A 13,037-nucleotide genomic window follows, 5' to 3' on the forward strand; every position below is an offset into this window, starting at 1 on the left:
TATGGGGAAGTGATGTCTTAGTGGTTATAATTGTTAGATTATTAATCCAGAAACTCAGCTAATGTTCTGAGGACCTGGATTCGAGTCTCACCATGACAGATGGCGGAATTTGAATTCAGTAAGAGAAAATCTGGAATTAAGAGTTTACTGATGACCGTGAAACCATTGTTGTTTGTCAGAAAAACCCATCTGAGTCACTAATGTCCTTCAGAGAAGGAAATCTGCCCATTTAAACTTTTGTTGGGCAATTTTCCTGCAATAGAAACCATCCAGTAGTACAATTTAAGTTGCAACTTTGATGGTTCTACCCCCCCCCCCCCCAAATGGAGCAAGGAACAGTACAGGAAACAGGCCCTTCGGCCCTCCAAGCCTGTGCCGCTCCTTGGTCGAACTAGACCAATCGTTTGTATCCCTCCATTCCCAGGCTGCTCAAGTGACTATCCAGGTAAGTCTTAAACGATGTCAGCGTCCCTGCCTCCACCACCCTACTTGGCAGCGCATTCCAGGCCCCCACCACCCTCTGTTTAAAAAACATCCCTCTGATATCTGAGTTATACTTCGCCCCTCTCACCTTGAGCTCCTGACCCCTCGTGATCATCACCTCCGACCTGGGAAAAAGCTTCCCACCGTTCACCCTATCTATCCCCTTCATAATCTTGTACACCTCTATTAGATCTCCCCTCATTCTCCGTCTTTCCAGGGAGAACAACCCCAGTTTACTCAATCTCTCCTCATAGCTAAGACCCTCCATACCAGGCAACATCCTGGTAAACCTTCTCTGCACTCTCTCTAACGCCTCCACGTCCTTCTGGTAGTGCGGCGACCAGAACTGGACGCAGTACTCCAAATGTGGCCTAACCAGCATTCTATACAGCTGCATCATCAGACTCCAGCTTTTATACTCTATACCCCGTCCTATAAAGGCAAGCATACCATATGCCGCTTTCACCACCTTCTGCACCTGTGTTGCCACCTTCAAGGATTTGTGGACTTGCACACCTAGGTCCCTCTGTGTTTCTATGCTCCTGATGACTCTGCCATTTATTGTATAACTCCTCCCTACATTATTTCTTCCAAAATGCATCACTTCGCATTTATCCGGATTAAACGCCATCTGCCACCTTTCCGCCCAATTTTCCAGCCTATCTATATCCTGCTGTATTGCCCGACAATGCTCTTCGCTATCCGCAAGTCCAGACCTTCCTTCCCTGCCCCTGAACACCTGACCACCCATCCAACCCCACTGATCACCTGACCACCCGAACCCCCCCCAACTGATTCTCCTCACTGATCACCAAACCTTCTCATTAACCAACCAATCCCCCCACTGACTGATTTTGCACCCCCACTCCCACACATCCGATCCTACCCACTTACCTTAGAAGCAACCTTCCCCTAGCTTGAAGGTGGTTGGATCTAAGTTTACCTGCTTTACGCAGCTAGGGGATTTTCACAGTAACTTAATTGCAGTGTTAATGTAACCTACCTTGTGACACAAATAAATAAACTTAAAACTTAGTGCCATAAAAAAGGGCGCATGGCCCCCTTACCTTCAGTTATGCAGCCCTGAACTAAACACCTCAGGAGTGTGCTGCTCTACTTTGACGCAGACTGGGAAAGAAAGGATCACCTGGATCTTAAGGTAGGAAACTAGGGAGCAGATCCATCTCTGCTACTTGACGGAAGTTCAATGTGTTTCACACACAAAGTATAATTTCTCCCAAGAAGTGGAAGGAATCATGTCTCTAAAGAATACTTTTGACGGTCCCTATAATCACCATATTAGCTCTCCATCCACTCCTCAAAACATCCCATAATTCTGGGGATAGAGCATTGTCCAACTTACCTTCAAATGCCGCCACAAGCAACTCTACTTCTTTCTTGAACCTTGAATGGCTTTGTGCTACGAAAACTGATGTTTTAGCTGCTTCTATTGTTGCTTCTTCTGGCCTCCATATGTACAACTTCTCTGCCACTCACATCATGTGCACAAACGTAGAACTGACATTTTCAAGTCCCTCCACCCAACACCAAATCCATCGTCCATATTGTCTGTTGCACTCTGATCTCTCCAGCTTCTGCCTCAAAGCAAAATTGAAGATATTGTATGTGGACCATAAAAATATTTATTTTAAAAATCTGATGGGGAGTGCAAAAAATGTTTAGGCTGGGATAGGGAAAGCTGAGGAAATATAAGGAAAATAACTTTTAAAAGCCTCAAAAGGAACAGTGAAGCATTTTGTGGCCTGGTAGAAGCAACTACAACGAGTTTTCAAAAGGCAATTGGACAGAAACTTGAAAATGAAAAAAAATGCATGGGTATCAGGAAAATGCAGGTACGTGGGACTAATTGGAAGGATCTTTCAAAGAACTGGCATGGCCAGATGGTGGCTTCCTGTGCTGTGTGATTCTTAAGGAAATTGAAAAAGTGAGATGAGACGATTATCAAATTGTAGATCTTTTAGTTGGTGATGTTATGTCATAAATCATGTAGCTTTTTACTAAATGGAAGGATATTGGAGAAGGGAATCTGAAGCGATTAAGAGCAAGATAAACAATATTATGGATTAAAGGATAATTTTCTACCAGTTGTTGGGCTAAAGGAAAATAAACCACAAAATACATCCAGTGCCTGATGTAAATAGAACAACGAATTGAAGAGGCCTTTAGAATTGATAGGGCCAATTTTAACTTGGGCTGTGGGTAATCTGTTGATGAGGTTGAAAGTGGATGGGGCACCTGGAAATTGGGAAAAAATTGAGGTCCAGAAAAGTTTTAATACTAGGCCTCAGTTTAGGTTTATACCTGTCTTTCTCCTGAAACTGGCAATAATGCTACACAGAGTTTTAACAACACCAGGTTAAAGTCCAACAGGTTTATTTGGTAGCAAATACCATTAGCTTTCGGAGCCCTGCTCCTTCGTCAGATGGAGTGGAAATCTGCTCTCAAACAGGGCACAGAGACACAAAATCAAGTTACAGAATACTGATTAGAATGCGCATCTCTACAGCCAATCAGGTCTTAAAGGTAGAGACAATGTGAGTGGAGGGAGCATTAAGCACAGGTTAAAGAGATGTGTATTGTCTCCAGACAGGACAGCCAGTGAGGTTCTGCAAGTCCAGGAGGCAAGCTGTGGGGGTTACTGATAGTGCGACATAAACCCAAGATCCCGGTTGAGGCCGTCCTCATGTGTGTGGAACTTGGCTATCAGTTTCTGCTCAGCGACTCTGCGCTGTCGTGTGCCGTGAAGGCCGCCTTGGAGAACGCTTCTCCGAAGATCAGAGACTGAATGCCCGTGACCGCTGAAGTGCTCCCCAACAGGAAGAGAACAGTCTTGCCTGGTGATTGTCGAGCGGTGTTCATTCATCCGTTGTCGTAGCGTCTGCATGGTTTCCCCAATCTACCATGCCTCGGGACATCCTTTTCTGCAGCGTATCAGGTAGACAACGTTGGCCGAGTTGCAAGAGTAGGTACCGTGTACCTGGTAGATGGTGTTCTCACGTGAGATGATGGCATCCGTGTCGATGATCCGGCACGTCTTGCAGAGGTTGCTGTGACAGGGTTGTGTGGTGTCGTGGCCACTTCTCCTAAAGGCTGGGTAGTTTGCTGAGGACAATGGTCTGTTTGAGGTTGTGTGGTTGTTTGAAGGCAAGAAGTGGGGGTGTGGGGATGGCCTTGGCGAGATGTTCGTCTTCATCAATGACATGTTGAAGGCTCCGGAGGAGATGCCGTCGCTTCTCCGCTCTGGGAAAGTACTGGACGACGAAGGGTACTCTGTCCACCGTGTCCCGTGTTTGTCTTCTGAGGAGGTCGGTGTGGTTTTTTGCTCTGGCGCGTCGGAACTGTCGATCGATGAGTCGAGCGCCATATCCTGTTCTTATGAGGGCATCTTTCAGCATCTGGAGGTGTCTGTTGCGATCCTCCTCATCCGAATACACATCTCTTTAACCTGTGCTTAATGCTCCCTCCACTCGCATTGTATCTTTAAGACCCGGTTGGCTGTAGAGATTCGCATTCTAATCAGCATTCTGTAACTTGATTTTGTGTCTCTGTGCCCTGTTTGAGAGCAGATTTCCACTCCATCTGACGAAGGAGCAGTGCTCCGAAAGCTAATGGCATTTGCGACCAAATAAACCTGTTGGACTTTAACCTGGTGTTGTTAAAACTCTTGCTGTGTTCACCCCAGTCCAACGCCGGCATCTCCACACAATAGTGCTACAGCCAACGTATAATAGTGGAAGTTGGACATCAGACCTAAGGGCCTCCTGGATAAAGTATGTGCTGGGAGGCATGTTGGGTGGCAAGCGGCTGTGTTTGAATTTTGTCTTTTAAAACACAATTAATTTGTAGAAACTTGAAATGTAAGGCTACATACGGCCTTCAATTACTGAATGCACATTGAAGCCAGTTAGACCAGTTTGTAAAATTCAGTGAGGATAGCCTATATTCATCTTAAGATCAGCATTGGGTTAAAATATACCCCAAAGTGAGAATGATGAGATGGAGGGTGGGGGGCAGTGAGAGAAGAGGAGTAATTGGTTTTATTGTGTAGACCTCTTGCCAAATCACTATCAGGAACAAAGCCAATCTCAACCCACAAAAAGAGCAAAACAACAAAGGAACACTCATTCGATCCCTGTTCCACTATCCATGTCATTGACATCAATCCTGTTCTGCAGCTTCAGTTACATTTCCTATTGCAAAGAGAAACGCTCTGTAATTCCACACCTAATTTCCTAACCCATATCCCAATCTGTACAATGCTTACACATCCATGTTGCAGTGTCTATGAAGTCTATGAAGCTGCATTGATGATGCAACTGAATATCCTGACCTGTGACTGAAGCAGGAAATTGCAACATGAAAACACAGCCCCAATTTTCCAATATCACCATGAGCTCTGACAGAGTCATCCAGACTTGAAATGTTGGCTTTGTTCTCTCTCCACAGATACTGTCAGATCTGCTGAGATTTCCCAGCGTTTTCTGTTTTTGTTTCAGATTCCAGCATCCGCAGTATTTTGTTTTCACATAGAAACATAGAACAGTACAGCACAGAACAGGCCCTTCGGCCCACGATGTTGTGCCGAGCTTTGTCTGAAACCCAGATCAAGCTATTTCCTCCCGATCATCCCGAAGTACTCCATGTGCCTATCCAATAGCTTCTTAAATGTTCCTATAGTTTCTGACTCCACTATCCCTGCAGGCAGTCCATTCCACACCCCAACCACTCTCTGAGTAAAGAACCTACCTCGGACATCCTTCCTATATATCCCACCATGGACCCTATAGTTATGCCCCCTAGTTACCGCTCCATTCACCCGAGGAAATAGTCTTTGAACGTTCACTCTATCTATCCCCCTCATCATCTTATAAACCTCTATCAAGTCTCCTCTCAACCGCTCCAAAGAGAAAAGCCCAAATTCCCTCAACCTTTCCTCATAAGACCTCCCCTCCAAACCAGGCAGCATCCTGGTAAATCTCCTTTGCACTCTTTCCAGTGTCTCCACATCCTTCTTGGAGTGAGGTGACCAGAACTGCACACAATATTCCAAATGTGGTCTCACCAAGGTCCTGTACAGTTGCAGCATAACCCCATGGCTCTTAAACTCAAACCCCCTGTTAATGAACGCCAACACACTATAGGCCTTCTTCACGGCTCTATCCGCTTGAGTGGCAACCTTCGGAGATCTATGGATATGAACCCCAAGATCTCTCTGTTCCTCCACATTCTTCAGAACCCTACCTTTGACCCTGTAATCCACATTTAAATTAGTCCTACCAAAATGAATCACCTCGCATTTATCAGGGTTAAACTCCATTTGCCATTTTTCAGCCCAGCTCTGCATCCTATCTATATATCTTTGCAGCCTACAACAGCCCTCCACCCCATCCACTACTCCACCAATCTTGGTGTCATCAGCAAATTTACTGATCCACCCTTAAGCCCCCTCCTCCTCCAAGTCATTTATAAAAATGACAAATAGCAGAGGACCAAGCACTGATCCCTGTGGCACTCTGCTGGTAACCGGTTTCCAGTCCGAAAATTTTCCATCCACCACCACCCTCTGTCTTCTGTTAGATAGCCAGTTACCTATCCAATCGGCCAAACTTCCCTCTATCCCACACACCCTCACTTTCTTCATAAGCCGACCGTGGGGGACTTTATCAAACGCCTTACTAAAATCCATGTATATGACATCAACTGCACTACCTTCATCTACACACTTAGTTACCTCCTCAAAAAATTCTATCAAATTTGTGAGGCAAGATTTGCCCTTCACAAATCGGTGCTGACTATCCCGGATTAAGCTGCATCTTTCTAAATGGTCGTAAATCCTATCCCTCAGGACCTTTTCCATCAACTTACCGAACACCGAAGTAAGACTAACCGGCCTATAATTACCAGGGTCATTTCTATTCCCTTTCTTAAACAGAGGAACCACATTCGCCACTCTCCAGTCCTCTGGCACCACCCCCGTGGACAGTGAGGACGCAAAGATCAATGCCAAAGGCTCTGCAATCTCATCCCTTGCCTCCCAAAGAATCCGAGGATATATTTCATCAGGCCCAGGGGACTTATCAACTTTCAGTTTATTCAAAATTGCTAGTACATCTTCCCTCCGAACATCTACTTCCTCCAGCCTATCAGCCTGTGACACCATCTCTTCCTCAAAAACATGGCCCCTCTCCTTGGTGAAGACCAAAGAAAAGTATTCGTTCATCACCTCTCCTATCTCTTCTGACTCCATGCACAAATTCCCACTGCCATCCTTGACCGGCCCCAGCCTCACCCTGGTCATTCTTTTATTCCTCACATAAGAGTAAAAAGCCTTGGGGTTTTCCTTGATCCGACCCGCCAAGGACTTCTCATGCCCCCTCCTAGCTCTCCTAAGCCCCTTTTTCAGCTCATTTCTTGCTAACTTGTAACCCTCCATCGAGCCAACTGAACCTTGTTTTCTCAACCTAACATACGCTTCCTTCTTCCTCTTGACAAGACATTCCACCTCTTTTGTGAACCATGGTTCCCTCACTCGGCCATTTCCTCTCTGCCTGGCAGGGACATACCTATCAAGGACACGCAGTATTTGTTCCTTGAAAAAGTTCCACTTATCATTAGTGCCTTTGCCTGACAATTTTTGTTCCCATCCTATGCTTCCTAATTCCCGCCTGATTGCATCATAATTACCTCTCCCCAATTGTAAGCTATGCCCTGCCGTATGGCCCTCTCCATTGCAATAACAAAAGACACCGAATTGTGGTCACTATCTCCAAAGTGCTCTCCCACAACCAAATCCAACACTTGGCCCGGCTCATTTCCCATTACCAAATCCAATGTGGCCCCACCTCTTGTCGGCTTATCCACATATTGTGTCAGGAACCCCTCCTGCACACACTGCACAAAAACTGCCCCATCCGAACTATTCGACCTATAAAGGTTCCAATCAATATTTGGAAGGTTAAAGTCCCCCATGACAACTACCCTGTGACCTCCACACCTATCCATAATCTGCTTAGCAATTTCTTGCTCCACATCTCTATTACTGTTTGGGGGCCTATAGTAAACTCCTAACAACGTGACCGCTCCTTTCCTATTCCTAACCTCAGCCCATATTACCTCTGTAGGCAGATCCCCTTCGAAATGCCTTTCTGCAGCCGTTACACTCTCCTTGATTAACAGTGCCACTCCTCCACCTCTTTTACCAGCTACCCTACACTTACTGAAACATCTATACCCCGGAATTTCCAACAACCATTCCTGTCCTTGTTCTACCCATGTCTCCGTAATGGCCACAACATCGTAGTCCCAAGTGCCAATCCACGCCCCAAGTTCACCTACCTTATTTCGGATGGTCCTTGCATTGAAGTAGACACACTTCAACCCACCTTCTTGTCTGCTGGTACCCACCTTTGACCGTGTTAGCCTTCCCAGTACCTCACTACACTCACTGACCTCTGGACTACAACTCCTTTTCCCATCCCCCTGACAAATTAGTTTAAATCCCCCCGAAGAGCCGTAGCAAATTTCCCTCCCAGGATATTGGTGCCCTTCTGGTTCAGGTGCACCTCGTCCTGTTGGTACAGGTCCCACCCTCCCCAGAAAGTGTTCCAATTACCCACAGAGCTGAAACCCTCCCTCCTACACCATCCCTGCATCCATGTGTTTAACTGCACTCTCTCCCTGTTCCTCAACTCGCTATCCCGTGGCACCGGCAACATACCAGAGATGACAACCTGTTTTGTCCTGGCTCTCAGCTTCCACCCAAGCTCCCTGAATTCCTGTTTTAAATCCCCGTCCCCCCTCTCACCTATGTCTTTGGTGCCGACGTGCACCACGACTTGTGACTGTTCCCCCTCCCCCTTTAGAATCCTGAAGACACGGTCAGAGATGTCACGGACCCTGGCATCCAGGAGGCAACATACCATCCGTGAGTCTCTCTTGTTGCCACATAGGAACAGAAGTTGGCAAATTCAGCCCTTTGAGCCCACTCCACCATTCAATCAGATCATGGCTGATCTCTCCCTGGTCTCAAATCCTCCCCACCTGTTCCCCATATCCTTTTGTCTCCTCCTTCAAACCATTCAACGATTCAGACTCCACCGAGCTATAGCACAGCGAGTTCCACAAATTTACCACCCTCTGACAGTATTTCCTCCTCATCTCAGTTTTAAATCTACTGCCTCTCAACCTATGCCTGTGACTTCTTGTTCTAGATTCCCCATAAGAAGAAACATTTGGTTTACATTTACTTTATCAATCCCCTTTAAAATTTTATATATCTCAATCAGATCCCCTTTCCATCTAATCTCCAGCGCGTATAAGCCCAAACTGTTTAATTTCTCCTCGTACGTCAACCCTTTCATCCCAGGATGAAATCTGGTGAACCTCCTCTGAACTGCCTCCAATGCCACCACATCCTTCCACAAATAAGGAGACCAAAACTGGCCACAATACTCCAGATGTGGTCTCACCAACGCCCTATACAATTGCAACAACACTTCTCTACTTTTATCCTTCAGTCCTTTTGCAATAAATACCAACATCCCATTTGTATTTTCTATTACATGCTGCACCAGCATGCCGGCTTTCAGCAATTCATCAACAAAGACACCCAGATCCCTCGGCCCGGATCTTTTGACCTTTGTGGTGGGGAAGTTTTGAATCTGCTTTCCATTTCGGTAATAATTTGCCTTTCTGTTTTTTCTGCCAAAATGGATACCCTCACACTTATGCACATTAAACTCCATCTGCCAAGTTTTGGCCCATTCTCCTAGCCTATCTATATCCACCTGTAAAATCTTTATATCTTCTTCACTGTCTGCTTTCCCACCTATTTTAGTATCATTCGCAAATTTTGCGATGTGACACTCTGTCCCTGCTTGCAGGTCATTTATATAGATTGTTGAGGTCCGAGGACTGATCTCTGCGGCACCCCGCTAGTTACATTTTGCCAGCCAGAGAAGGACCCATTTATCCGGACCCTCTTTTCTGTCAGCCAATCGTCAATCCAATCTAGTACTCTACCCCCAATCCCGTGCGATTTCACCTTCTGGATCAGTCTTTTATGCGGCACCCTGTCACATGCCTTCTGGATATCTAGATAAACCACGTCCACAGGTTCCCCATTATCCACCTTGTTGGTTATGTCCTCAAAAAACTCAAGCAAGTTTGTCACACGTGACGCACCCTTCATAAAACCATGCTGACAATGATGGATTGACTTTTGTCTTTCCAAATGCTCATTCATTTCCTCCTCAATGATTGATTGATTCCAGCAACTTCCCCACCACAGAGGTCAAGATAACCAGCCTATAGTTTTCGACGTTTTGCCTCTCTCCTTTTTTGAGTAGGGGCATCACATTAGCATGTTTCCAATCCACCGGGACTTTACCAGAATCCAAGGAATTTTGAAATGTCACAACCAAGAATAAGAATGCATAATTTAGGGTTTTCTTGAAGGGACAATCTAGCTGGTATTGGACAAGGTCCTACTGGGGAGGTCAACATGGACCCAAAAAGCTATCATTTACCATCCTCCCATATGCACCACAGAAAAGCCATTCTCTCAACTTTGGATTCTCTCTCAAACAGAATTGGTTGTTTTGGCATCGTCTGAGGATATGTAAATGTGATTAGATACCAAAACTGCTGCAAGAACTATAAGAAAACTTAAATCAAATCAGGAAAATTCAAGGTTTCCCAGTATTTCAAGCTGTCCTGGACCCCTCATTGCCAAATGCCATTAAATTGAGGGGAAGCTCAAGAGTGTCATGACTCATAGTTAACATTAACCTGAGGCATGAACCATGGAATGTGTTCGTACAGTGGGCTTCTCAGTCTCCAGGCAGAAGTATCTCGAGTTCAACAGCAGTAGGACCTTCACTTGGTACAAAATTCTGTTTTTTGGGCATACCTTGAGTCCAAAGTAAATGCCTTCATGGAGAGGCAGCCTCTTCAATGATGGGTTTGTATGTTCAACAGTACTTCTACAGAGCAAAATCAGAAGGTGCTATCAATGTGTTTCCATCCCATGTTAGCAACTGGAGTTCATGAGCAATTACAGGAAATTCAGATTATGATTGACGTGGGACCTCTCATGAAGTCGCTTTCCAAGCACCCTCTTTACCAGTCAGGTTTAGATGAGTTTTTCCAACGCAGCATTAACAATGTTAATATCCTAATACTGACGTTTTTGAAAGAAAAGAAAGAATTGCATTTATTTAGCGATTTTTCAGACCGCTGTATGTCTCCTCTGATGATATTTGTCCACTGCATACTGAACTATACTGATCAACATGATCCAGAGTTTGATTCCCAGTTTCATGCTGAATTAACTGATAGACTCAGTAAATGCAATGCTTGGCTGTCGGAGCTTTAATTTGTGAACAGGAATAAATTAAAGCTTGTGTACTTAGTACCTTCAGTATTATCATAGTAGACATTCCAAAATTCAGTGTTAAAGAACAGGCATGAATAATGGCATCTTGGGCGAGATACGACTGACATCGATTAAATGGCAAAGGTGTGGAATGAGAGAGATCAAGGATACTCAAATGATTGTTCTACTGGCCAAAACATGGCTCCCTGATCATATGGTTGTCTCCACCCAGAGACCCAGTTGGATCCTAGACAGGCAAGCATTGTTATTAATGGAGTCAGTTTAGGAGATTTACAATTGCAGCAATTGGTCGGGACCACTTTGCTGAACTCTGAGGAAACCTTGTGACTTGGGGCTTACAGCACAAAGTAAGAATAGTTCGCCCAGTCCTACGATCATAGTTATAACTTAAATCCATCAGAGTGAGATATGTCAATGATGTTGATCTTGCTAATTGAGCACATGGCACATATTAGTGTGGAAATTGAATTTTTAAAGGGTGTTTTTTAGGTGGTTCTCTCATGGGTTGATGGTGATTTCTATTTTCATGTATAAGTTGAATTTCTTTTAAAGAATGTGCCATTTCTACATACTCTCATCAATCGTTTTGTTGAGCACAGGTTTCCAAAAGCACTTGTGAAATGAACTGAAATTTGAAAATCATGTTTGTATTTTCCATGAGCATTTACATCATACTAATGGACTTTATTTAATCCAGGAACACCTACAGAGGAGACATGGCCAGGAATATCTTCAAATGAGGAATTTAAGGCGTACAACTTTCCTAAATATAAGCCACAACTTGTGATAAATCATGCACCAAGGTACTGATAGTCAATCGTGTTTATTCATAAGAGTCCATTTAAATGAGCATGAAATGAGATGTGATTAATTTCCTGTCCATGGCTATCACAATGTCTGTGAGCCATGAAAGATACAAGGAATTGGGAATTGATAGGAATTACATTGAGCACAGGCTGATTTAGATGCACTAGGGGAAAATATCCATGCAAAACAGATTTTCTTCAGTGTGGATAAATACAGTACAATGTAGTTAGGTCTGGAAAACTCCCAAATATGCGCATGCCATGCAAGGATACTCAGTGAAGGTTATCGAGCTGGAGAGGAACCTAGTGTTGTTGTATACTGGAGAATTGACACTAGATAGCACACGAGGTTAAAAATAAAGGAGGTTTATTTACAGGTTGGCACTGTGGTTAGCACTGCTGCCTCACAGTGCCAGCGACCTGGGTTCAATTCCCGGCTTGGGTCACTGTCTGTGCAGAGTCTGCACGTTCTCCCTTGTCTGCGTGGGTTTCCTCCGGGTTCTCTGGTTTCCCCTCAGTCCGAAAGATGTGCCGCTTAGGTGCATTGGCCATGCTAAATTCTCTCTGTGTACTCGAACAGGCACCTCGGGGACTTTCACAGTAACTTCATTGCAGTGTGAATGTAAGCCTACTTGTGACACTAATAAATAAACTTTAAAAAAGGGTGGTGTTCTCTATATATGACTGCTTCTTCACTCTGACACCTACTGACCTGTGATGCTACTTCCAGCGAATAGCTGAATATATTAACAGTGTTTAGTGCAGCTACCAAAATCAATATTAATACATAACAAGTAGCATAGTGGATCAATACTGGATGTTAATGAGTAATTTGACAGGGCCTTTAATAACCATGTGTAGTTTGCTAGCAAAAACTGTAGTTAAAATATCATACTTTAAAATTTTATCTTCAAAATGATAATGAAATGGATAGTGGTATGAAGACTAAAGATAGAAATCCGTAGTCTTAAATCTCAATAAGTTGCTGAATATCATGAATATTTGTAGAAATAAGCTGCCAGTTTGACTGGGCAGTGATAGCAGAACTTGACCTGGAGCAAAAATAACACATTCAAAGAATATTGGAGATCGATGTCGTAGATATGTGGAATAAATTCCAAATTAATGCTACTTACAGTAATTCAGGTTTATTTGGAATTGTGGCCACTCACCTGAGGAAGGAGCAGCGCTCCATAAGAACATAAGAAATAGGAGCAGGAGTAGGCCATCTAGCCCCTCGAGCCTGCCCCGCCATTCAATAAGATCATGGCTGATCTGAAGTGGATCAGTTCCACTTACCCGCCTGATCCCTATAACCCCTAATTCCCTTA

General features: G+C 44.4%; 1 protein-coding gene across 2 annotated transcripts in view; it reads left to right on the forward strand.

Moving 5' to 3' along the window:
* cdk17 (cyclin dependent kinase 17) overlaps positions 1-13,037 on the forward strand; it is a 182,366-nt gene that overhangs the window by 153,444 nt on the left and 15,885 nt on the right. For both annotated transcript variants that reach the window (XM_078235163.1, XM_078235164.1), the window contains one exon: positions 11,598-11,703. In XM_078235163.1, coding sequence (XP_078091289.1) covers positions 11,598-11,703 — 106 coding nt within the window. The remainder of the gene's footprint in view (positions 1-11,597; positions 11,704-13,037) is intronic.

The sequence above is a fragment of the Mustelus asterias genome, chromosome 19 (assembly GCF_964213995.1).
Source record: "Mustelus asterias chromosome 19, sMusAst1.hap1.1, whole genome shotgun sequence".
In the NCBI taxonomy this organism is placed as follows: domain Eukaryota; kingdom Metazoa; phylum Chordata; class Chondrichthyes; order Carcharhiniformes; family Triakidae; genus Mustelus; species Mustelus asterias.